At 41.3% G+C, this 27,355-nt stretch overlaps 1 protein-coding gene across 14 annotated transcripts in view; it reads right to left on the bottom strand.

The window, feature by feature from the left end:
* The window catches only part of hspg2 (heparan sulfate proteoglycan 2), a 530,612-nt gene that overhangs the window by 126,122 nt on the left and 377,135 nt on the right, over positions 1–27,355 (bottom strand). For 8 of the 14 annotated variants that reach the window (XM_087980629.1, XM_087980631.1, XM_087980635.1 and 5 more), the window contains 7 exons: positions 24,365–24,517; positions 16,732–16,877; positions 13,709–13,789; positions 7,758–7,893; positions 5,294–5,445; positions 2,857–2,986; positions 1,213–1,364 (listed from right to left, as the gene is read on the bottom strand). In XM_087980629.1, the coding sequence (XP_087836755.1) occupies positions 1,213–1,364; positions 2,857–2,986; positions 5,294–5,445; positions 7,758–7,893; positions 13,709–13,789; positions 16,732–16,877; positions 24,365–24,517 (950 nt within the window). The remainder of the gene's footprint in view (positions 1–1,212; positions 1,365–2,856; positions 2,987–5,293; positions 5,446–7,757; positions 7,894–13,708; positions 13,790–16,731; positions 16,878–24,364; positions 24,518–27,355) is intronic. The other 6 variants (XM_087980637.1, XM_087980639.1, XM_087980643.1 and 3 more) reach the window with 1 other exon arrangement.

Below are 27,355 nucleotides of genomic sequence, written 5' to 3'. Positions count from 1 at the left end.
TATGTGAATTGGCCACACTAAACTGACCACAGTGTTAGGTGCATTAGTCAGAGGGAAAACGGGTCTGGGTGGATTACTCTTCAGAGGGTCAGTGTGGACTTGTTGGGCCGAAGGACTGGTTTCTAAACTGTAGGGAATCTAATCTAACCTCAACTCCATAGAAATGTACAAGATGATGAGAGGCATAGATAGACTGGATAGCCAGAGACTTTTCCCAGGGCGGAAATATCATGAGGGGCATAATTTTAAGGTGATTGGAGGAAGGCTTAGGGGAGGTGTCAGAGGCAGTGGTAGTAGAGTCAGAGACATTAGGGACATTTAAGTGACTCTTGGATAGGCACATGGATGATAGCACAACGAAGGTTAGTCTGATCTTAGAGTAGGATAAAAGGTCGACAAAACATCGAGTGCCGAAGGTTGTGCTGTACTTTTCTATGTTAACAAGACACCACAGATAACGAATAAGGACAAAAGTGAAGGATTCCAGTGTGCCATCAGCAATCTTCACAAAGTCTTGGACCCCACACTTTGAAGTGTGGAAATGACCCCAAGATCTGGGGGAAAACATGTAGCCAGTGTGAGCTTCTATTCTTGTGTATTAGCTTTTATTTTTGTTGATGGTTCTGGGAACTTGCTGTTAATCTTTTCCTAACCAAATGGTGTGAACTCTATGTCGGTTTTAACTAAACTAATAAAGGTAGTAATTATTTGATAAAGACTTGACTCTTGTCCGCTTTTTTTTTAAAAGAATCATAGAATCCCCACAGTTTGGAAACAGGCCCTTCAGCCCAACAAGTCCACATTGACTCTCCGAACAGTATCCCACCCAAACCCATTCCCCTATCCTGTCACTCCACTTTTACCCCTGACTAATGTACCTAACTTACACATCCCTGAACATTATGGGCAATTCAGCATGGCCAATTCACCTGACCTGCACATCTTTGGATTGAGGGAGGAAACCAGAGCACCCAGAGGAAACCCACGCAGACACGGGGAGAATATGCAAACTCCACAGTCACCCAAAGCTGGAATTGAACCCAGGTCCCTGGCAGCAGTGCTAACCACTGAGCCACCGTGCCAACTGATGCCAATTACTGTTGTCGAGGACTGTAACTGGGCAACAATTTGATCATACACTAACAAATCTCATCGATAAATAATTCTCTGTGGAAGGATAACCAGGGTTGATCTAGCACTACCTTCACCTACCTGGTGATTGGCTGAGAGAGTGCCAGCGACTTTGTACCAAGTGATCCTGGGTTGTGGGTACCCTGTGACCTGGCAGTGTAACTCCAGCATCTCTCCTTCACCTACTGAGGTACGTGAAGGGTGAACCCGTACTGTTGGGGCACTTCTCTGGGCTGTGGAGAGCATTAAGACCACAAGAAAGTTTTAAAATGAGACAAACAGATCAAAACAGACTTTATCTCTGAAAGCAACACTTTTTGCACCAGTAACATTCAATGTAACAATAGTTGTTAAACTGAAGGATGGAACCAAATTATTGAGCTACATTGTCACTCTGGTTTAGAAAATTTGAGAAACTACAAATTTCTTCAGTATAATACAGAAGGTTAAAGGAAGAAACTATACCAGCATGGCAAGTTTTGGTGGGTTTAAAAGGATTAACTATTTTAAGAGGCCAGTCAATCAGTAACTATTAGGCAAAAGTGAGGACTGCAGATGCTGAAAATCAGAATCCAGATTAGAGTGGTGCTGGAAAAGCACAGCAGGTCAGGCAGCATCCGAGGAGCAGGAAAATCGACGTTTCGGGCATCATTCCTGATGAAGGGCTTTTCCAGTAACAGTCAAATCGAGAATCACTAATTCAGAAATCCAGGAACTGTGATCCTTCCCCAGCAGGGTCATGTGATGGGATTTTGTTGCTGTAGTGATTGTAATGAGGTCAGCCAGGTGGATCTCATAGATCTCACGGGTTCAATCAGGGGGCCCAGGCTGACAGAGAAGAACAGGAGTGTCAGAGGTTCTTTCAATCAGAGAGCTGGATCAGTGTTAAGGACTCACCACGTGTAAATAAAGGGTAACCTGGTGACAGGATATCGGCCTCTGTGGTGTTATTTCAGTGGCCCACAAGCTCTGAGGTAGCAATGGAGTTCAGACTGAATGCGAACAGCTGCAAGGCCCTCTGTGTCTTTCTCTGTTGGTGGATGTGGCCTAACTGATTGATCTTCGAGAGGTGACTGCTGCTACCCAAAGAGCCAGCAAAAAGGTTTACTCAGGCAAATCATGCAGTTTGAACAATTCCCACCACATAGGCGAAAGTGAGTACGGTAAATGCTGGATTAAAAGTCAAGAGTGTGGTGGTGGAAAGACACAGCAGATCAGCCAGCATCTGAGCAGCAGGAGAATCAACGTTTTGGGCAAAAGCCCTTAATCAGGAATTCCCACCACATCCCTGGCGGTTCCATTGCCCACTCCCCACACCCCCTGCCAATCTCACACTGACTCAGCCAACCCCACCCTTCAGCTGTAGCTAATCCCTTCCCTGGGAGTTCATATTACATCTGAGGCACTACAGTGGGGATCACTCTGCAAAAAAAGGTATGGGAAGCAATTTTGGAAGTGGTCTTGAATAATGAACTTTGATTTCATGTTTTCTATTTATAATCTGCCATCTATGTATCTAATAGCCCTGTATGGCCTCATCACTGATCTGTGCCAATGCAAGATATTTTACTGATCTATACTGAATGTTCTTGTAATTGGTAAGCTTTGATAACTTTAACGTGGATTCACCCAGATGTTTTGTAACATCTCTTGTCTAGCACTCAACAATAAAGGAAGGGGCAGAAAGCATCCAATGTTACTCAGAAACAGTGGGTGGTTACATACGGAAATCACTGGAGCTGACTGACACAGAGACTGAAACTTCTTGCATTCCAAGACTGTTTTCAGCGTGACAGATATAATCCCCAGCATCAGCACGAGTGGCCTGTCGAATGCGTAACACTGGGCCTTGCACCTAGAAGAGAAATCACAATATTAGAGCAGTGGGAACCATTCTCTGACACAATTAGAGGCAGTAACAAGATAGTAATGCTATTTGACCACTAATCCAAAGTCTCTGGTGACACTAGTTCAAATCTCACTAAAGCAACTTGGGGAGACTCAAATTATTTAATTGATGAACATATCTGAAAATAAATGGTGACGTAATTAATAAGGATCATGGAACAACTAAATTGTTCTTCTGGTTTACTATCACCCTTAACAGGAGGGAATTTGCCACCTTTATATAGTCTGACTCACAGCAACGTAGTCGACTGTTAAAACCCCTTGATATGGCCAAACCACTTTGTTGTAGCAAACTGTTACAGCAAAAGCATTATGGGTGTCCCTACATCATATGGATGATGGCAGAACAACTCACCACCATCTTATCCAGGGGAATTAGAAACTGGCAATAAATAGTGATCTTACCAGTGACACCCCTAGAACAAACAACCAAAGAACTGGGCTGCTCTAAGCACTCAAGCCTTGTATTGCCAGGTTCACCATAAGGATGTCACTCATCAATCTGAACATCAACACTTCCTGGAGTCTGATATCTGAATAATAAACAAAAGTGTAAAAGGATGAAACTGGCTGGGATCCCCACTTTTGATTTTTGCCAAGAGACCCAGAGAGGGAAAGAACAATACAGCATAGGAACAGGCCTTTCGGCCCTCCATGTCTGAACTGACACATTTGGCCTTTCCATCCTGAAATTGTCTTCACTTACAGGATCTGTTTACCTCTATTATGTTCCTATTCACGTATTCATCTAGGCGCTTCTTAAATGCTGCTATTGTGTCTACTTTCACCACCTCCTCTGGTTCCAGACACTCACCACCGTTTAGGTGAAAAACGTACCTCATGCATCTCTTTTAAACATCTCCCCCACCCTCCCCCAAGTACCTTGAACCTGTGTCCCATAGTAATTGACTGCTCCACCCTGGGAAAAAGCTTCATTCTTGCCACTCTATCTAAGCCACTCACAATCTTATAAACTTTTATCAGGCTGCTCCTCAACCTCCTGCATTCCAGTTAAAACAAACCCAGCCTATCCAACTTTTCTTCATAGGTAAAATCCCCCGTACTAGGCAGTCCTGGTAAACCTTTTCTGTACCCTCTCCAAAGCATCCATATCTTTCTGGCAGTGTGGTGACCAGAACTGTGTGCAATAGTCCAAGTGTGACCTAACTAAAGTTCTATAAAGCTGCAGCATAACTTGTCTAACCTTATACTCAATGACCCCTCAATAAAGGCAAACATGCCAAAAGCCTTCTTTAATACATTATCTACTTGTGCAGTCACCTTCAGTAATCTGTGGATTGGCACTCCCAGATTCCTCTGATATCAATACGCTGAAGGGTTCTGCCATTCGCTGTATAAATTCCACCTGTACTTGACCTTCCAAAATGCACCAGCTCACATCTGTCCAGATTAAACTCTGTCATTTTTCTGCTTGGGCCTCCAACTGCTCTATACCCTGTTGTATCCTCTGACAATCCTCCCCACCATCCGCAACTCCACCAATCTTTGTATCATCTGCACACTTACTAATTAGACTAGTTATATTTTCCTCTAATTCATTTATGTAGATCACAAACAGCAGGGGTCGCAGCACTTATCTCTGTGGAACACCAGTAATCACAACTCTCCATTCTGAAAAGCACCCATCCACCATTACCCTCTGCCTCCTATGACTAAGCCAGTTCTGTATCCATCCTGCCAGCTCACCCCTCACCCTTGATACCATGCGACTTCACCTTTTGCACCAGTCTGCCATGAGGGACCTTGTCAAAAGCTTTATTGAAGTCTATGTTGATACCATTAATAGCTTTTCCAACATCAATCATCTTCATCACCTCCTCAAAAAACTCCAAGTTAGTGAGGCATGACCTTCCCCTCACAAAACCACCCTGTCTATCACTAATAAGTCTATTTGTTTCTAAATGCGTATAGATCTTGTCCCTGATAATCGTTTCCAATGATTTCCCTTCCTGGAAAGGGTATTTCAAGATGTTAGAGTGTCCCACAGCTCTCAAGTGTAGTTGCTGCTGTCAGAAGTTGTAATGTAGGAAGTTGTAATGTAGAAAGTGATGCAGCCAATTTGCACACATTAAGCTCCACAAAAGCAACATGATAAATTGCCAGATTCTCTGTGCTGTTGATATTAATCAAGATTTGAGCATCGATTATGACTCTGGGAGAATTCTCATCGTCTTCCACAAAGATCTCCATGGATGAACCTTCTTTAACCAATGTAGATTTTACAATATCGTACCTGGTGATTAGATGTTAGGTAGCCACTTCTCTTGCGCCATGTGATCTTGGGTCGAGGATCCCCCGTCACATGACAGTACAATTCAAGTATGTTTCCCTCCGTTACTGAGGCAGGGGAGGGATGAATTCGGATTACTGGTACCGATCCTTCTGCTGTGGGCAGAGGAGACATCAGAAACAAACAGATCAAAACATGGCAGAAAGAAATACCGCCAGAAAACTGAAAATAACAGTAGGCATGATAAGTTAAGCACAGATCAAGATGGCTTGCACCAGTCACATTATTCTTCCAATACAATTCAAATGATTTACCAATGTCCTGTAGGGAAGGAAATCTGCCAACCTTATCTGGTCTGGCCAACATGTGACACCATAGCAACATGGCTGACTCTGAACTGCGTCCTGAAGTGACATAGCAAACCGCCAAGTTTGAGGGCCATTAAGGAAGGGAAATAAATACTGACTTTGCCAATAATGGCCACCTCCCATGAAAATTAAAACAAAAGAAAAGTGAGGTGTCTGGAAAATTCCTACATGCTACAGGCACCTACTGTGTGCACATACCACACATTAAATCAGTCATACTTGGGAAAGTCTGAACAAAAGCAAATATATTTTAATGATATGTTTATTTTAGAAAATAACATTTTGGAAGACTGAATAATTTCTAAGTCAGCATTTTGATGGTGACACAAAGTTTAAAATGGATTTATGAAGGTTAAGTTCATGGCGAAGTAGATGAGCAGTATGTGGCAGCTCATTTTCAATGAAATAATTCTGCCTTCTAAAACTTTCTAAACTTTAAGCTCGCAAATTAATGCATTAGTCTTCTAATATTCAAAGGTCAAAATTCCAGGTAATGATTTGGAGTAAAAAAAATTGGCAATTACAGCACTCTTAACAGAAGGTTTCAATGGGTGATTACCATTCAGAAATTAAAGGTACAGAGGTAGATTCATTTGAAGATAAATCAGGAAGAGGGAAGGATGTCTTGTTTTATGATGTATCATAATCTATAATGTATCATAATCTATAATGTATTATAGATTATAAAACCACCACATCTGTAAAAGGTAAACATTTCAGCTTGTGGAGAAACTCTTATAGCAATTACACAGTATAAAGTTATCCTTTAACAACCACAAAACCCACTGCAAGAAGAAAGAGAAAAGATAACATTAACAAGTGCCATGTGGTCACAGAGTCATACAGCACAGAAACAGATGCTTCGATCCAACCAGTCCATGCCGAACATAATCCCAAACTAAACTAGTCCCACCTGCCTGCTCCTGGCCCATATTCCTCCATTTGTGTATTTGTGTACTTATCCAAATATCCGGCAAAACGAATTCAGAAGGAACCTCCAGGAATAAACTCTCTTGACCAGACTCAGGCCCACAAATGGAAAATATTGAGGTGAAGTAAATGGCCAAGAAAAAACATGGTAGATAAAGTTAAATTATTTCCACTAGTTGGAGCTTCAGAACCAGGGGGTACAGTCTGAGAACTAGTGACAGACCATTCAGGAGCGAGGTTAGGAAGTGCCTCTACACACCAGTGATGGTAGATGCATGGAACTCTCTTCCACACATGATAGTAGATGCAAATTAGTTGTTAATCTTCAATTTGAGATAGATAAAGTTATAGGGATTATAGGTAGGTATAGATTATAGCAATGGTATTAAGGGATATGGGCCAAAGGTATGTGGAGTTGGGCCACAAATCAGCCATGATCTCAGCGAAGGGGAGAACAGGCTGAATGAGTCAAGATTAGAGTGGTGCTGGAAAAGCACAGCAAGTCAGGCAGTAGCTGAGGAGCAGGAAATTCGATGTTTCGGGCAAAAGCGCTTCATCAGGAATTGATGGGCTGAATGGCCTATTCTTGCTTCTATGATTAAGTGAACACTAATTGGGAATTCCTGGCTTTCCTTCAGTTGAAACAGGACTTAGCCGTACCAGGTAGACCAATGACATATCTGGAGTGACTGTATTCCCCAAGGTAAGCCCATCCCTCTCTAACAAGTTACCTCCTAAGCTTTACAAGCTAAGAAGCAATTTACTTGGTGCCAGTGTGAGCCTTCATTACTGACATATAGTTTGTTTTCTAGTTAGATTTGAAGACAGGCAACTTATTAAAAAGGTGGCTCAGCTCCAAGTGATACTGAGCTTTTCAGTTACATCCTTGTACCAGAACGGAGCAGGCTGCTGGTTCTGCTCATTGGCTACATCAATTATACCGATCATCTCTGTGGAGGAGACACAGCATGGCAAGTCCCTTAAAGGCTACCCATGGCCAAATATATATGGATTATCCTCAAATAGGAAAGATCTCAAATAGCTTCTTCTGAAGTTGGAAGAGGTATTTACATGAAAAACTTGGGCACAAGAGTGAGACCAAACTCAATTGGAGACAACTTCAGACATCAGCACAAATAAACACAACACTCTGGAAAACTGACACTTACAGGTTAACACTGAGACTTCAATGCGACCTTCTGAGGAGCCAGCAGCATTAGTTCCCACGCACAGGTAGACACCAGCTTGGGACATAGTGATTGAATGGATAATAAGTGTGCCAATATCTGTTCGTTCAACTTTGGCCTGAAAAATTGTTAAAGCAATGTACATCATCAATATTGATGTTGGTAGATTCATATATCTATCTTTAATGTATGAAGAATCTTATATTTAGGTGCATTTTATCACAGTTTCCCATGATAAATATCCTGCACCTGTAAAATATAACAACTCCCCGTGAACAGCACATTCAGTAATATGCTAGAAGAGATAGTTACCTATAAACACTGGCTTTACTGAGTGAAGGTTTAATTGCAAATTGGTACACAGTTTGCATAAACATAGACTTAAAGATTTATGATTCAAATATAGCAGTGGCATTGTAAAATTAGGGGCTGAAGCAAAGTTTGTGCGTCAATTATCTCTGACCTCTAACCTGCTTCACCAGAACCTGGGACTTGCTCTCCAACTTCCAGGTGGCTGCTACTTTTGCCCATTTTGTTTGATTAGAGGAGGGCAACATATTCATTTGATTTCATGCTGGCCCAGCCAACAACACCCACATCCCATTAGAGAATAAATTCTGCTACACAAAGATGTCATATAACAAATAGAATTCTTCTGTCCCATCATTATTCACTTATTGGTAACTGTGATGAACATTCAGCACATTAGCACTCTGAAACACATTTGTTCAGTAAAAGGCAGTCCTTTCAAGCACCAGTTTATTAGCGCATAAATCTTTGATAAAACAAAGCAGACCAAAGTCTCTCAAAAGCTGCAAACGACTGTTAGCATTCAAATGTTATTTGGTTATTTCACATTATTAGCGCAAAAATTTTCCAAACCACCAGGGGGTGCCCTTGCCCAGGACAGAAACATCAATCTGTAGATTTACAAAAGGCACAGTTGAAAGTTGCTGAGTATCAGATAAACTGTGGGACTGGATACAGTATGCTTTGATAAAGAAATTCTCCAAGGTTCTTCGGAACCTACAAAACCCATGTCTACTACTGTCTAGAAGGACGAGGGCAGCAAATACATGGGAACCACCACCACTTGCAAGTTCCCCTTCAAGCCACTCACCATACTGACTTGGAAATGTACCATGTCTCCTTCCCTGTCATTTGGTGAAAATCCTGGAATTCCCTCCTATTATAGATGTCTCTACACCAAATGGACTGTAGTTGTTCCAGAAGGCAGCTCACTGTCACCTTCTCAAGGGAAACTAGAGATGCACAATAACATCGAAGCTAGGTACTGGAATAGGCAATCGGCCCTTCAAACCTGCACTACCATTCAATATGATCATGGCTGATCATGCAATCTCAGTATCCCATTCCTGATTTTTCTCCATATCCCGTGATCCTTTTAGCTTCAAGAGCCACGTCCCGCTCCCTCTTGAATAGATTTAATGAACTCGCTCCAACAGCTTCCTGTGGGAGAGAATTCCACAGGTTCACAACTCTCCAAGTGAAGAAATCCTTCCTCATCTGAGTCCTGAATGGCTTACCCCTTATTCTTAGAGGGGTATTCCTGAAGAAGGGCTCATGCCCGAAACATCGATTCTCCTGCTCCTTGGATGCTGCCTGACCTGCTGCGCTTTTCCAGCAACACATTTTCAGCCTTATTCTTAGACTGTGACTCCTAGTTCTGGACTTTCCCAACTTTGGGAACATTCTTTCCACATCTAGTCTGTCCAGTCCAATCAGGATTTTATAGGTTCCTGTGAGATTCTCCTTCATTATTCTAAATTTCAGTGAGTACAAACCCAGTCAATCCAGTCTTTCCTCAATATCAGTCCTGCCAACCCAGGAATCCGTCTGGTGAACCTTCACTGGACTCCCTCAACAGCAAGAGTGTTCTTCCTCAGGCTAGGAGGCCAAAACTGTACACAATACTCAAGGTGTGGTGTCACCAAGACCCTGCATAACTGCAGCAAGACATCCCTCCTCCTATTCTCAAATCCTCTCGCTATGAAGCCAGCATGAAATTACATTTCCTCAACTCCTGCTGCACCTGCATGCTAACCTTCAGCGACTGTCCCACCATGATACCCATGTCTCTTTGCACCTCACCTTCTCCTGAACTGCTACCATTCAGATAATAATCTGCCTTCCTGGTTTTGTAACTAAAGTGGATAATCTCATATTTATCCATATTATATTGTATGTGCCCACTCAGCCAATCTGTCCAAGTGACCCTGCAGCCTGTTAGCATCCTCCTCACAGCATACACTGTCACCCAGCTTAGAGTCATCTGCAAATTTGGAGATATTGCATTCAATTCCTTTGTCCTGATCGTTAATGTATATTGTGAACAGCTGAGGTGCCAGCACTGAACCCTGTTGCACCCCACCGTCACCGCCTGCTATTCTGTAAGGGGAACAGTGGCTGAGACAATGAAATCTACATCCCATGAATGAACAAAAAAAGTTGGACCTGCTTCCTCCGTTCTCATGTTTATTTTCGTCTCAGCACCATCGCGTCAGCCTCACAGCCACATTGTCTCTGGCCATCAAGGAGACATGGACAACTACGTTTGAGAAAAGCTTGACGTAACACCTTGCAGAAGTTTCCTCAGTGTTTTGCAGCAGACTCACCCTGAGTAGTATATCCTCAGGCCCAATCCCTAGATTGCACTGAGTCAGGCAGTCTCAACAATAATGGTCATTAGCCTTTCAGTTCATGGGCTGAAGTCAGAATCATCATCCTTAAACTCCTGCATCTGTATCTGGCTTCACTTGGGACAGCTGTGGTGCTCCACACCCCAACTGCCGTCATGAGGAAGGTTAGCATTATTTATGAAACCATACATTTCAGAACCAGCCATCTGAAATACTGATGTGTCAGAAACAAAGGTACAGTATCATGGGTAATCCTGCCCCATCTGTGGGCACACAGGACACCCATTGGGTATGAACCACTGTTTAAACTGCAGTGTGAGTGATAGATCAGGCCTAAGTTTGAATTGAATTTTATGAAGGGAACAATGATTGCCTTCTATAAGCAGCAAGTGATGAAGCACTGAACCAATCAGGAAGAGACAAATTACTCTGAAGAGGGTTAAAAACACTGCTTTGATAAAACATAATTTCAAAACGGTTCTGAAAAGATTTGGGGTTCATCCAATGTTTCTAAAATCTTACAGTGATATCTTGATGAAATTGAAGAGCTGGAGGTGAAACAAGAACTCACCTGAATCTGCAAAAACAAACTACTGTAAGTAACTTAACACACGCATGCATTTGATTTTCAATAGCAAAATGCACTAATAAAAATGCACTTTACAAAAACATTTCCTTCATACAGAGTCTGGCAAAAAGCTGCAGGGTGCAACTTTTATCACATTGATTTTGAGGAACTCACCTCTTGTCTCGTTAATGCCCATTTGATATTAAGGTGACATAACATCATTGCAAATCCTCATCACAACTTCTCACTCTTCTAGCACGTGCCAGTATTAGGATTATTGCATTGCAAACAACTGCTTTCAGACCATTCCACTTGATGTCTCTAATCGACAAGACTGTATTTAAATAAAGTTTGACTTATTTAGAGCAAAACGCTAGTTTAGGTATGTGACAAATCTAATTACTTCCCAAGAAGAGTTATAGAGATATACAGCATGGAAACAGACCCTTTGGTTCAACTCATCCATGCCAATCAGATTTCCTAAATGAATCTAGTCCCATTTGACAGCATTTGGCCCATATCCCTCTAAACCTTCCCTATTCATATATCCATCCCAATGCCTTTTAAATGTTAGAATTTTACCAGCCTCCACCACTTCCTCTGGCAGTTCATTCCATACATGCACCATCCTCTGTGTGAAAACAATGCCCATAGGTCCCTTTTAAATCTTTTCCCTTTCACCTTAAACCAATGCCCTCTCGTTTTGGACTCAATACCTTGGGGAAAAGACCTTGACTAACCACCCTATCTATATCCCTCATGATTTTATAAACCTCTGTACGGGCACCCCTTGGCCTCCGACGCTCCAGGGAAAACAGCCCCAGCCTATCCAGCTCAAACACTCCAGCCCTGGCAAGGATTTTGTAAATCTTTTCTGAACCCTTTCAAGTCTCACAACACGGCAGGGAGCCCTGAATTGGATGCAGTATTCCAAAAATGGCCTAACCAATGACTTACATGGCCTCAACGTGACCTCCCAACTCCTATACTCAATGCACTGACCAATAAAGGCAAGCACACCAAACATCATCTTCACTACCTTGTCAACCTGCAGCTCCACTCAAGGAACTATGAACCTGCACTCCAAGGTCTCCTTGTTCTGAAACACTCCCCTGGACCTTACCATTAAATATATAAGTCCTTCTGATAAGAATCTCAGTTTTTGGATATTTAAACGTAGTTAATTAGTCACTCACTCACCTTTATTCAGGTGAAATGTTACTTATACGGTTTCCCCAGTCCTAACCACTTCAGTGAAGTTGAAGCATAACAGCCTTTATAGTGACACAGCAATAGCTTTCTCTGCGTTCAGACAATATCGGGCTTGGTGAACATGCAGAGGATATCTACTAGAATGGCACCAGAGCTACATGATTTCAGTCAGCGACAGCTGTGATTACTCTTTGATGAAAAAGGTAATTTAATGAGTGTTCCAAATTCTGAAGGAACAAGATCAAATAAATAAGGAGAATTGTTACCACATACAGAAGGATTGTTGACCAGAGGACAGTTTTAGGGTATTTAGCAAAAGAATCGGAGGTGAAGAGATTTTATTCCATACAAGTTATAGTTGTGTACTATGCTGCCTGAGAGGTTTGTGGAGCAGATTCAATTTAAATTCAACTTTCGAAAGGGAGTCGGATAAACATCTGTAGAGCAATGGGCAAAAGCAAGAAAGTCAAACTAATTAAGTGTCTCAATCGAAGAGCTGTAATATGAATGATTGTCTGAATATCTTCCTTCTGTGATGTAAAATTCTTAGAAACTGTGTTCAAAGGTTTATTTTCAGCAGGTCGCAAGTCAAGTATGTGTTTATGTTCTAAGATTTGATCATGATAAGATAGTATCATGACAAATTCAAGATGGGAACATGACAATTAAAGCTCTACAGGAAACAATGACACATGTAAGCAAAGCATTTGGAGTTGAATTTAAGGCATATTTATACAATGTTCTTGTTGGTAACCTGTGGATTCAGAGACACCTGAAAGTCAGGTTGAAGATTCACTCATCTGTGTTCACTGTTTCGTGTTGATGTTTGTGATACAAACACATCTTCAGATTTACAAGCCTGGAGTCACTTTAAACCAAGGCAGAGCTTGAGTGATATTGTTCAGCTGTCCTAGTTGTTGGGATCTCATCGCTGATGATCTGTTATAAACTCAGTCTGATGACACTGTACTTTTCAACTTTGCATCTCTATTTCCAAATTTCCATCATAGATTTGCCCCTCCCTACCTCTGTAATCTTTCCCAACTCCGTATCTAATTTTAAGATCACTCGTTTTTCCCTAATCCTGACCTCTTGCCAATCCTGAATTTTAATTGTTCCACCATTGGCTGCCATACATTCTCCTATCAGGAACCTCTGGGGTCCTCTCCCTAAGATCGTAACACTCCAGTCTCATCTCCTTAAGATTAATCTTAAAACCTACCACATTGATCAAAACTTTAGCAACTTCTGCACCTCCACCATACTCAGGTCATACACACCGATAACCTGGTAACACCCTGCACACCCCCACCATTTTGGGTCACACCCTCTGATACCTGTGTCCCACCCACTGATGCCAGGTTGCATCTTGTACGCCCTCACCATACCTGGGTCACACACCAGGTACACCCTCTGTACATGATGGAATGGTCTGAAAGCTAGCTGGTCAGTAGCTGCTCAGCAAGCTCCAATGCCCAGACAATTGCAGCTACCTGCAGGTCTTGAATGCGCCTCTGTAAAGCCTGAGCATTTTTGCTGATGCCCGTTGGAAAGAAGCCAAATACGGACATAGCCTGGATAGGGAGGAGAAAGGATGGAAAGTGCAAACAACAAAGAAAGGTCAAATGTAAGCAGCACATGACAGAAGAACGATGGCCATCATCGTGTCTTACTGAGAGGCCTGTTTAATTTGAAAATTGATTACATCTAGAGGTTAAACATCTACAGCTGCCTCATCAGAGGTTTCCACTTGCACAATTGAATTCCAATCAAATTCATTCCACTGGCAGAATACAGGGGGAGCCTCAGCTCTGATCACTCAATCATTCCGGAAACGTACACTTCATTTGATCTCAAGATCCAGAGGTGCCATACAGCACTAATTATCACTGCTACCTTCCCACACTAACTTCAACACTATACCCAGAAATGGGAAGGCCAATGTAACTATGGAGGTACAACCATGTTGAACTCTGCCAGGAAGAGATCAATGCAGCACTAATATACTACAGTAAAGTAAGATCCCAAGTGAACTCCGTCACTGGTGCTGAGGTGTGTGCTTTGAGAGCTTCAGGCAGTAGGTAGGGTGTAAATGGGGAGCAGCACTATCAGCCTCAGGTTGTGATAGGAGGGCCACATTCTACAAAGCCCCACAAAATGGGTCTCACCAATCACTCCTGCTGGTAATGTACCTGTAGGCTTCAATGATAATGGGAATGGCTTGGCACCTCAATGATAACACCTTCATTAGACAGGGCACTGACACCAGAGGATTGACAAGGTTGCAAATGATGGTCCCTTTATAGAACATGCTGAAGAGATGGCAGAGAGCAGCTCATGTTCATTGGAGCCTATCTTTACCGAGCAAGTTTGCTGAAAGGGATTGTGTCTCAGCCAAGAGGTACAGTTTCTATTCCCATCTGTTTTTTTTGTCAATCATAACATTCAGCCAACAGATCAGGGGTTGAAAGGAGAGAGTTAGTTAGCTCAGTTGGCTGGACAGCTGGTTTGTGATACAGGGTGACTTCAACATTATGGATTCAATCCCCGCACCAGCTGAGGTTACCATGAAGGACACTCCTCCTCAACCTCTCCCCTCACCTGAGGCATGGTGACCCTCAGGTTAAACAACCACCAGTTGTATCTCTCTCTCTAATGAGAAAGCACACCTATGGTGCTGTAGGACTATGGCAACTTACTTATTAGATTAGATTCTCTACAGTGTGGAAACAGGCTCTTTGGCCCAACAAGTCCACACCGCCCCTCCGAAGAAAAACCCACCCAAACCCATTCCCCTACCCTATATTTACCCCTGACTAACACACCTAACACTGTGGGCAATTTAGCATGGCCAATTCACCTGACCTGCACATCTTTACCTTCAGTCTAAAGCCTGCCTGAAAGGGATCTTGAGGTCCATAAATAGCATCCCTATTTCTGAGATAGGATGCCTGGGTTCAAATCCCACATGATGCAGGGGTGTGTCGGACAGTCTGACTGAATAAAAATAGACTGGGTTTCCCTGGTAAAAGGGTGTTGGTCAGACTTTGTATTGGAAATGTATTGAATTACAAAATTCAAATAAGCAGTCGTGGAAGACTGACTCCCACTTTGGTAAATGGATGAGCAGGAGTTTCACAAAAAACAGCCCCCTGAGAAAATTATAGTATCCATGGAACGAGGAAGGACAGAATGAGAGAGGGGAAAGAAAAAAGTTGGATGGATAAAAGGATGGTGAGCAAGCAAAAAGTTGTCTTCCTTTCTAATTGACCTCGACTCCGTGTTTCCTATAGCTGTCAAAGCTTTGGGAGAAACAGCTGGACAGCGTCGGACTCCTTCTTTGACCCATTAAGGTCACTGCCCATAAACATTGACCTGAAATTCTGCTTCTCTCCACAAAAACTACTGGACTAGCTGAGTTTTTGGAGCACTTCCAATTTCCAAGTTCTACAGCATTCAGTTTTTGTCTCGCAATACATTAATTCAGCCAATTTGAAGCTGATTAATGTAGTCAGTAGCCCAAACCATTGTTCACCAAAACATTCACCTGATATTTTGTGTATAATTTAGATCTGCTCAGAAATGAATTCCAATCTGCACAGAATCACCGCTGAAGAGAATTATGATAAAGTTCAGGTTAAAGTATCATGTCTGTGTGTAAACTGACTGCCTCAGACAGGGACAATGTTTTATTCCCAGTACCACATTATAGCAATGAAACCTCCAACTGATTCTGATGCCTTTCCCCACAGGGGATGTTTTCTGACATTCATCACTTCACATAGCACTTCAGCTCCTGAAAAATGGACTTGTTGCATTACTGGAAAATTCTACATCAAATTTTGCAAACAAATTTGGAAAGAGCATCTTCATATCGTGGTGAGCGAAGGTCTAATATTCACATTGACAAAAAACTGGGATTACTGCTGCAGCTGAAATGGATTGTGGTTCAAATCGTGGTCTGAGCTGGGAAGAATGTTTTTAGGATAGAGCATGTTCCCAAACCATGTCTAACAAAAATCTATAATAACTGGAATATTCCCTTCTCCAAAATGCAGTGAATGAAATAAAGTTCTAATCAGTAATAGCCAAGTTTTGCACTTCCTGGTTTTAGTGACTACATTAACATAACACTGATACATCATACAGCCAGTACCACTCTTGACTTGATTCCACTGTGGCTGAAACACTTGCCTTTTACATTCCCAAATTCCTAAAAATGTTTTCCACTGCTCTAAGCATCAGCGGAATTACTCTGCCTTTTGTATCGCACTGCCACTGACCAACAGCTGTTGGAAATGTACCAAGACAATGAGTAGGATCCACAGGAAGACAAATGGATAATACCTTCAACGGCAAGGGAACAATCTGTTTATATCACAAGTGTGATTCTTAATGTATTCAGAGATAACTGAAGTCACCTTCTATTCATGTCAAACCAAAGGCACTGACAAACGTATAGCATTCTGTAGGGCTTTGGGTGCAGCTTGGAAGTGAACAAGTTGAGTGGCGATACCTGTGGTGGGAGGTCTCCTCCATACTTCTTCCAAACCAGCGTCGGTGATGGTTGCCCTCCAGCTCGACAGTACAATCTAACAGTATCACCCTCTGGTACCTCTATCCGCTGTGGACTGACCTGTACCTGTGGCAGGTTGCCACTACCTAGAGACAGGGAGACAACATTGAAATTAAAAATTCATATATACAATTCATATATATGATTTACGATTCTTGGAATTTAAAAAGCTTAAAGTAACAGGAACTGGCAACACTTGCAAACAGGTGTCACTGGATTACTCAAATTCTTAGATTAACTCAGTTTACTACAAACTTTGCTTCTGATATTTAAAGACTAGCAAAATTCTAAAATGTAAAATTGCACATGATAGATTTCATGCTTCTTTCTTTCAGTTCAACTTGTATAATTAAATAAAACTGGTTCTTTAAGGATTTCCTCTAAGCAGCTATAACATGTAGGGGCTTATTTATTGATGTGAAGGAGTTACTACCACACTGAACCCCCAGTAAAAACTCAAGCGTGCAACTGAGAAATGGGAAAGAGAAAACTTCATGGAGGGTGGCCATATTGAACGAATGAGGAAGACGATACCCAATTCAGCCATTTCCTAAACAAATTAACTATGCCATATAATTCTGTGTGGCAATATTTAGAAGCCATATTATCCAAAAAAAAGACAAAAGCTGTCTTGCTAATAGAGTTAAGAGATGTCAAGTGTTAATTGATGCATGATGTGGCCAGGAAAATTCAATAATCCTTCAGCTCACTTTGTAATCAGAACCTCAGACTGGGAAAGGGCATGTACTCTGCCCAGTGCTCATTATCAACTAAGGAATATATTTTCAGTCTTCTCTATAAACACCCTTGATTCACTGAGGTTCTTTTCCTTTCACAGTAAACATGAACAACTGAGCCAGTGTGGGATCTTGTGGCACCATGGTAGCATCGCTATTTCTGAACCAGGAGGACCAGGATCAAATCCTACCTCCACCAGAGGTGCATATTAATATCTTTGAACAGAATGAGTTGTAAATATCTATATCTACCTTGGTCAAAAAAAAAATCAACTGAACTAAATCAAACTGAAGAATTGCTTCCTGTTGTGCAACAACAAGCTCAGAAATTTGCCTATTGATCTTCAAGATATTATAAACCAGGTTAAATTTCTTTTTTTAGAATTTATAAATAACTTTGATCAAATCCCTTTCCAATTCAAGGTTTTAAAGTAATGACATCTCATCTGGTTTAACAATATACTCTAATCACATACAGGACATTGGTTAGGCCACTTTTAGAATACTGCATCCAATTCTAGTCTCCCTGCTATAGGAAAGATGTTGTGAAACTTGAAAGGGTTCAGAAAAGATTTACAAGGACATTGACAGGGTTGGAGGATCTGATCTGTAGGGAGAAACTAAATAGGCTGGGCTATTTTCCCCATAGCGTTGGAGGCTGAGGATGAACTTACAGAAAAGCACGGATAAGGTGATTAGCCAAGGTCTTTTCCACAGAGTGGAGAAGTCCAAAACTAGAGGGCATAGGTTTAAGGTGAGAGGGGAAAGATTTAAAAGGGACCCAAGTGGCAACCTTTTCACACAGAGGATGGTGCGTGTATGGATTGAGCTGTCAGAGGAAGTGATGGAGGCTGATACGATTGCAGCATTTAAAAGGCATATATGAATAGGCAGGGTTTAGAGGGATATGGACCAAGTGCTGGAAAATGGCACTACATTCATTTAGTATATTTGGTTGGCATGGACAAGCAAGACCGAAGGATCTGTTTCCATGCTGTACATCTCTATGACTCTATGATGTGCAGTAAATGCTACTAGATGCATGATTGACAGAATATATATTCTATCCCACGAGTCTACCAACTCGGGCACGTTTACTAATCAGTTATTTTCAGCCTGCTGATCGTTACTAAAGAACCTGAATATTGCTGAGGCAGCAGAGCAAGACGAAAAATGGCAAGTTGTACAAGAAAATTCAACTGGGAGCAGGTGAGGTCAATTATACACAAGAGAGGAAGAACTGTTCTAGTTAAGTGTGGAGCAGCAATGCAAAATACATTCTTCCATTAAACTGTCACAGATCGAAGCAATTAAAAGGGTTCGGCCTATTCATTGGAATTGAGTAGATTATGGAGGAATTTATTGGGAGGGTGACTGCTGAAAGGATGCTTTCCTTCATGTGTGGATCTTGAATTAGGGGGCGCAACTTAAAAGGGGTCTCCCATTTAGGATGATGATGAGACAGTGACAACTTGGTAATTTCTATTTGTTAGTCTCTGTTAGTTGGTTTGCAATGCAGAGTGATGCCAACAGCATTGTTCAATTCCCGCACTGCTGAGGTTACCATGAAGGATTCGCACTGTCAACCTCCTCCCTGCCTGCAGTACAGTGATGCTGAAGTTAAATCAGCACTGGTCATCCTCTCTCTAATGAAACAGCAGCCCTTTAGGACTACAGCCACTTTATGGCCTTTGTAATTTTATTTCACAGAGTGCAGGGCGACTGCATCATTGAACATATTAAAGGCTGAGTTGGAAAAATTTTGTCATCCAAAAGGGGGACAAGGAGTACTTGGGGAAGTGAGTTGGTGACGTCAGTCTAGAAAATGGAGTTGGGCTCATGGTCCCTGATCATCCTGAGTGGCAGAGCAAGCTTGACAGGCTGAAGAGCCTCTTCCTGCTTCAAATTCTTACGGTCTTATAAGCTTTTCCTACCAGTTATTATTCAAAGTTCTAAACTGACCCTGTCGTCTGTGTGATGGCCCAGCAGAAAACGAGTTTCAATGATTAAGGAAAGACTTATTGTTACACTTATATTTTAGGAGTGAAAATTATTCAAATGGTTTTTAATTTTCGACCCTGTCCTCATTTCCAATGAACAATCTTTTGCTCTTCAATTCAGGGTGGTGAAACAAAGCATTGAAATTGTAACTCTCATTACAATTTGGAATGTTGTGCAGCTCAATGATAAATAAATTAACTCAAATATCAGGAAAAATATTAAGGAAGGAATAGGTCAGAGAGCTATGCTCTACCATTCAGTCAGATCATAGTATCTCTCTGCCTAATCTCCACTTCCCTGCTCTATCCCATATCTGAGTCTTAAATGGCCGACTCCTTAATCTAGGACCAATACTCCTTGCTTGTAACTTTCCAGCCAGGGCAGGCAATCTCTGAACAACCTGTCAGATCCTTGTGCAATTTTATACATTTAATGAGATGAACTGGCTAACTCCAATAAACATTCCATTAGGTCTATCATTAGAGAATAACTCTCTTGCCCCAGAATGGGGCAGTACCATGGCTTAGTGGTTAGCACTGCTGCCTCACAGCACTAGGGACCCGAGTTCAATTCCAGCCTTGGATGACTGTGTGGACTTTGCACATTCTCTCCATGTCTGTGCGGGTTTCCTCTGGATGTTTAGGTTTCCACCCACAGTCGAAAGAATTGTGGTTTAGGTGGATTGGCCATGCTAAATTGCTCACAGTGTCCAGGGATGTGCAGGCTAGGTTGATTAACCATGGGAAATGCAGGGTTAGAAGGATAGTGAAGGCAGTGGGATGCACTTCTGAGTGTCATCTGAACAGGATGGGCTGAATGGCCTGCTTCCACAATTCTATGATTCTAATTATCTCAGCCGTCCTCTGATATTGTGACTGATGTTAACACAATCTGCAAGGTCTGGAACTGTTGACCTTATTTTCTATTTTGGCCCTTGAAAATCATGGTGGGGATGAGGGAGGGAAACAAAACCTTAACACACTACAGACGAATGCCTGGAGCCGTTTTCAAAAATCAAACAACTCACAATGGAATGAGTACATCTTTAAGTGAGAGCAAAATTGATCAAAATGGATGTAATGTATTCTCCTGAGTTAGCGGTTTACTCAGTTAATTTGTCCCGTAACATGATCAGATCCAAACTGTCCATCTGTCTACACAAAAAATAAAAGTTAACTATGATTTAAAGAAAGGCTTAAAGATAAAGAATCCCTTGTTTGGTTTTATGGAATAGATTTCATGAGATTGCTCAGTGTACATGTCACAGAGGTGGCAGGCAGAACACCACTAGATGTCTTCAGTTGCAATAGGAAAAGGTCCATGATTATCTTCAACTGCCTTGAAGGCAATGATTTTATTAAAATAGGATGTTAAAGGCTTCAACTCTCTGGGTGTTGGCATGAAAAAAAAATTAGGGCGAATTGTCCAAAGACTGGAAGAAGGAATGCAGACAGTTTTGGTTACACAATTTACTTGTATTATGGCAGATAGTCCATAAGATCAACACTGCTCATTCCCTTTCATAATGGCCATGCCAAATCTAATCAATCTAAAATGGACAGCTAATCCTCGTTCATGTATTGTTGCATTGCCTGACTGCACAAGAATCTCTCTGCTAACAGAAAGACTGCCTGCTTCCCAATATTTGTGTGGAATTATTAGTAATGTTGCCTTGGCCTGACCTATCCATTATTTCAGTGACACCTGCTTATCACATAATAATTATCAGCCCCATACTTTGTAATATTATTCATCTGTTCAATTTGTAAGAGACAACTTCATATAATGAGTGTAGGCGTCTGTAATGGAAGTTAATTTAATTAAGTCTGTAAACCCATTTTGCAAACCTTATTTAGACTGTTTTAGATTAGAATCAATCTAATCATCAGGTCATAGACAGAGAACACAGGGGGCTAACACCCCAACATATTGTCTAGCTATCACCATTGTTAACAGCTAACCCGAGAATGCAACTTTAAAAAAAAAGGTTTTGTGATTTACACATGAAAGAAGTGAAACTATCACTGTATTCTAACAGACGAAAGGCTCAACAGACAATCAATTTTTCAATGTATAATTTCAGTTACATCACACTGCAAATTTTTGCTATAAATTCTGTGTTACGATCGAGCCTTCCACAATCACCTGATGAAGGAGCGTCGCTCCGAAAGCTAGTGTGCTTCCAATTAAACCTGTTGGACTATAACCTGGTGTTGTGTGATTTTTAACTTTGTACACGCCAGTCCAACACCGGCATATCCAAGTCATTATTCAGACTGCGTTGCTGTGCTTTATTCATTCCAAATCTATTGCCTGCACCTTAAGTTGCACCATGCCCTGTTTGTCAATTCCCTTCACATTCGCTGACCCCTGCTGGCTACTAAGGTTTACTGCTACCTCAAATTTAACATTCCTAACCTTGCTTTGATGCCTCCCACCATCTCAACCGTCCTCTTCCCTGCATCCTACGCCAACCTTACAACTCTCTTTGCATTCCTCCTAATTCCTTCAACCACCATTAGCAGACGGGCCTTTAGCTGTTTTGGTTCTTAACCCTGGAAATCCATTCCCAAATATCTCCATCTTGCCTCCCTTCTTTAAAACCCCCTTCCTTGATGAAGTTTTTGTTACCCGAGATCTCTGTGACTTAATGCAGTCAAATTCTGACTTGATAACATTTCTGAGAAGTGCCTGGGGAGGTTTTACTACTTAAAGGCTGCTATGTAAATATAACTTGTCGCTGTACACATGGAAACCAATAAAACCCCTGATCCACTCTCATCTGTTTTGAAAAAGTCATGTGTTGCTTTGAATCTTATTTTCATTCTGACTCAATAAGAATTGGATTAAGCAAGATGGTAATACTTTCCAGCTCACATTTGTCCTTTCCTTACTTTTGCCTTTGAAAAAAAAGGGACAGTGTACAGGTGTAGGGTAATAGCTTTTGTGATTTGAAACCCACAATGGCCCAATACAGTACTGACCAGTAGCAAAGCTGTTCAAGTGGGAGACCTGAGTCTTGCTGAAATAACTTACTGAAAAGTAAATAGCCAAGGGACTGCAGAGATAATTCTCCTGGTGATTGAGTTAATTAGTTCTTTTCATGTTGCTTTGTAATGCCCATTTAAGATCAGTATCTGGCAAAGGTTTAGCACTGGAATTGGAAATGACACACAGAGTGCTGCACAATTCCTGCAACTGGACAAAATCACGGCTTCTCGAAAAAAGGATCAAGAACTAAACTGAAAACATAGAACGTGAAGCTTGCACAAATCTGAATTATGTCAAAGGATCTCAAAGAGAATAATTCATCAAATCTCTTTGGGGTTAAAAATGGAAATAAATATGGCTATGTTTCTTGAGATTCTTACATTATCAAGGCCTCGAGAATATCACCTACGGGCCTTGGATTGTTACTAATACATTTCCTGTACCCTTTGGCGATTTGTTAGTGAAAGGATTATTTACAGCAGTAAAAATTGAGAATGCTGGAGAATGTCTGGCAACATCTGTTGAGAGAGGAACAGAGTTTATGCTCAGAGTTTGATATACTTTTCTTCAACACAAGAGTCTTTGGACGTAAAATGCTAACTGTTTCTCTCCGCACATATGTTGCGAGACCAGCTGGGTTTCTCCAGCATTTTTTATTTTTATTTCAGATTTTCAGCATTTGGAGGATTTTGCATTTACTTTAACTCTTAAGTGCTGTAACTGTAATCAATCACACTTCATTCCTATATTTTGACCTCATTGTCAGCAAACATGACCACCCTTGTAAAAGTCACCACTTTGAAAACATGCCAGATGCCAAGTCTGTGCTATTGCATGTACTCCAGTGTATGCTCTGTCCAAGCCTAGAGTACTGTATGGACTCCACACAATAGTGTGCGATACTGCACAGTAGCATAGAGTACAATACATACTTTGTTCAGTAATATACTGTACATAGGAGAAAGTGGGACTGGAGATGCTGGAGCTCAAAGTCGAGAAAAGCACAGCAGGTCAGGCAGCATCTGAGGAGGGGATTCAATGATTTTTGCTGAAGGGCTTATGCCCGAAACGTCGATTCACAGTACTGTACATACTCTATCCAGCAGTACAGAATACAGTACATACTCCAAGCATAAACCAAATTATTACCCAGAAATGGTTCATATTGTGTAAATGGGACATACATGTGGGAACTGTATCTATGATCTAGCTAAAAGATGCATTTTCCAATTCTGCAGTACATTTCTGGTTGAATTATTTGTGACTGAGGCAACAGAAAGTATTTTTTGATATATCTCATGAAATCCATGGAATGCCTGAAACAAGGACTTTGAACTACAAATTTCCCTTCAGTGAATCTGCTCCCAGACCGTTCAAACACAAGCTCATTGCTGCAAGGGGACTCAGCTTCCACAAACTTACCCAAATTGCGTGTAAGGAAACTGATAGATCAGGGCATAATAATGAGATGCGAGGATCTGGGGGGTGTCTGGTTTCTTTCCTGTCCATGGATATCAATGAAATCTAGTGCTTTAAGCACTGTCCTCAGCATAGACTAAGGACTTGAAATAAAACAGGGGCCTTCCTAATTCTGAGTGGGACACAGCAGCTCAGGTAATGAGCCTTAGGAGAGCTAATCCAGACTTATCAATTACCCAGAGGGAAAAACCAATAAAACTGATGAATGAGACACAGTGGTTCAAATTGTCTTGTATAATTCAAAATAAAGGACAAGGACAATCATTTCTAAATATTATTGGTTTCTCCCTCTAGGCGGTTGTCTCCAATGGACAGGGTGCAGGCAATATGGATACACCTTGACTGAAATTTAATTTGGCTCTTACTCTGCACATAGAGAATGGATGTGGCAATGTGATATCCAGCATTGTTTGAAGCTTTGCAGGAGTACTCCGCTTCATCGGAATGCTCCACAGCAACAATCCGTAGAAGTCCGCCCTGAATGGCTGCATTTGGTGAGATAATATTACCTTGGCCCCCTGAAATAAAGAAAAGAGAAATGATGGAATTGTCCCAATAATCATATTCTGGGATAATCATATTTCTATTAATCTAACAAGATGATTTTGTATTTTAACAGTTCAATATGTGGTATTCAAGTTAAAATTGCATGTCCTCGCCCATAATAGAGAAATTGCTTATGTAAATTTGTCATGTAATAATGATACCTGTAATCGCCAAATGGGCCATATTCATTGATTCAAGATATAATTACAACATGACCCACATCAGCAGCACAGTGGACTCAGAGCAAATAGGCAGGAAATTTCACACTGCGTCCCATGTTTTTCCTGAAGCTTACAGAATGGCAATTAAATCTCTTTTTGGAGTCTTCATTTCCTGCTTGAAATTAAAAATCTCGGCAATATTCTCTCGAAGTCCAAGAGAAAATATAAACTAGTGTGGTAATAACCCAACTGCTGATTTGCTCCAAGCCCAACCGTGTTGCTAAACGGTTTAGTTCTGATGACTGCATTCAAAATGTGAACATAGGGATTGATCACGGATATTATTTTCTATATTTTGGATTGATAGAAACAGCACACTGATTCCATTACTCAGGTTGTGATCTTTTCACATCCACTCTTATTTATTGACTTTTCTCAGGATAGTTACAAATCTGTGAAACTGCACAGTACAATGCATTAGTTTTGCAAAACTGACGATTTGTATCTCTGGCTATGAAAGATCTCAGAAGCTCAGATTTTAAGTGATCTGCAACTCTCCCTCCAGCTTGTCAGAGCAACACAAGACTAAAAGACAGCCAACATTCAACATTTCCAACCATTAGCAAATATTAGACTCTAGCTGGATACTCTTCCTATATTCCCCGAGTATTAAAAAAATTATTTAAATGAGTTAACACTTCCATTAATTTAGCAGGTGGGGAGTTAAAAGTGTCTGTCCATAAGGAGTGCTTATTCTTATTCAAACTCCTTGGAGGTGGCTGTGCAAACTTCCTTGCAAAATCTTTCAGGAATCTTCAAGCTTGCGCCAAGATTTCCAAAGTGCGTGCTGTCAGATTCAGACAGTGTTAGAGAGACTGGAATGGCTGGGGTGTGGTTTGTTGGTACATTTAGCATGCATTTCCCAAATGTCACTCAGTTGTATTTCTGATGTGGTCAAGAATTGGTCTGGAAATCTTTAGTTTGTTTGGTGTGTGTGTAGAATTACTGTGTCTGAAGGTTCTTTTAAATAAGGGTCTGTGTTACAGAAGGTCACTGAAGTGAAGGCAGCATTGTGCTTTTAATGCCAGAAAATGCTTTGATGATTAGTCCAACTGCAACTAAAGAAAATGACCAGCTTTTATGTTAGGAAATGCATAAGATTTTCAAACAAAATGAGTCATATTTGGGCATTTCAAAGCCTCATTCTTGGTCACGACATTGTGGTTCCAGCCGCAATTTATACCTCAAGAGGGACTCATAGCAAATTGTTCAGTTTGAAAAGAAGCAGTTTCAGATCTTCATGGGCAGTCGAGTGGCAAGTTGGTAAGGTGGCTCAGTGGTTAGCACTGCTGCCTCACAGCACCAGGGTCCTGGGTTCAATTTCAGCCTCAGGTGACTGTGTGGAGTTTGCACATTCTCCCCGTGTCTGCGTGGGTTTCCTCCGGGACTCCGGTTTCCTCCCACAATCCAAAGATGTGCAGGTCAGGTGAATTGGCCATGCTAAATTGCCCATAATGTTAGGTGTATTAGTCAGGGGTAAATACAGGGTAGAGGAATGGGTCTGGGTGGGTTACTCTTCGGAGGGGCGGTGTGGACTTGTTGGGCCGAAGAACCTGTTTCCATACTGTAGAGACTCTAAGCTAATCTTCAAACCCTAGCAGACTCATCTCAATGTTCAAGACCACTCTTATTTGGGTATTCTGCTTAGTTTCAGTCATGACAATACATGCAGTATGACTTTGGGTCATTTTAAACAATTTTAAAATGTTTCTAGTTGACAGATTGATCTTCTGGGTTGGTAAATTAGTGTTTCCAATTTATCAAATCAAAACAAAAAGTTAGTACTTATCTTTTGGCAAATTGGTGAAGACAGTGGCACAGTAGTACTGTAGATATGGACTCAAGACCCACAACAACAGTGGAATTTAAATTCAATTATGGAATCTGGAACTGATGGTAGCAGTGATGTGGAGATTTTGGTGTTGTACTGGGGTGGACAAAGCCATAAGTCACATGACACCAGGTTATAGTCCAACAGGTTTATTTGAAATCACAAGCTTTCGGAATGCTGCTCCTTCATCAGGTGAAGTGGAGAGAAATGCGCAGGCACAGAATATATACATTCCCACAGTATTATACATAAAATACTACCTATATATCCTGTGTCAGTGCACTTCCCTTCCCTTCACCTGATGAAGGAGCAGTGCTCCAAAACCTTGTGATTGCAAATAAACCTGTTAAGACTATAACCTGGTGCCGGGTTCCTTTGACTAAATCTGGAATTGAAAGTTAATCACAACGATTGTAACCCCAAAACTACCATCAATTGCAGTAAAATCCCACCTGTTTCACTAATTTCCTCGAGGGAAGGAAACTTGCCATTCTTAACTGGAATGACCTACATGGGACTCCACAGCCACAGAAATATGGTCGACTCTAAAATGGCCTAGAAAGTGGCTCAATTCAAGGGAAATTAAGAACGGCAACAAATAAGTGGTAAAGGAATAGCCTTCAACTGTGAATTATAAAAAAAATGTCAAAACAACTCTTTGTGACTTCTGAAGGTTTCTTTGTATATTCAGATGGAAAATACAGCCTGAATGGTCATAAAATGGCGAGCCTCTGTCATTATTAAAATAGTGGTGGAGA

The sequence above is a fragment of the Chiloscyllium plagiosum genome, unplaced genomic scaffold (genome assembly GCF_037043375.1).
Source record: "Chiloscyllium plagiosum isolate Xiang-an unplaced genomic scaffold, Cpla_swu_hap1 HiC_scaffold_37, whole genome shotgun sequence".
Taxonomy (NCBI): Eukaryota; Metazoa; Chordata; class Chondrichthyes; order Orectolobiformes; family Hemiscylliidae; genus Chiloscyllium; species Chiloscyllium plagiosum.
This window is presented reverse-complemented; position numbering and strand designations above follow the sequence as displayed.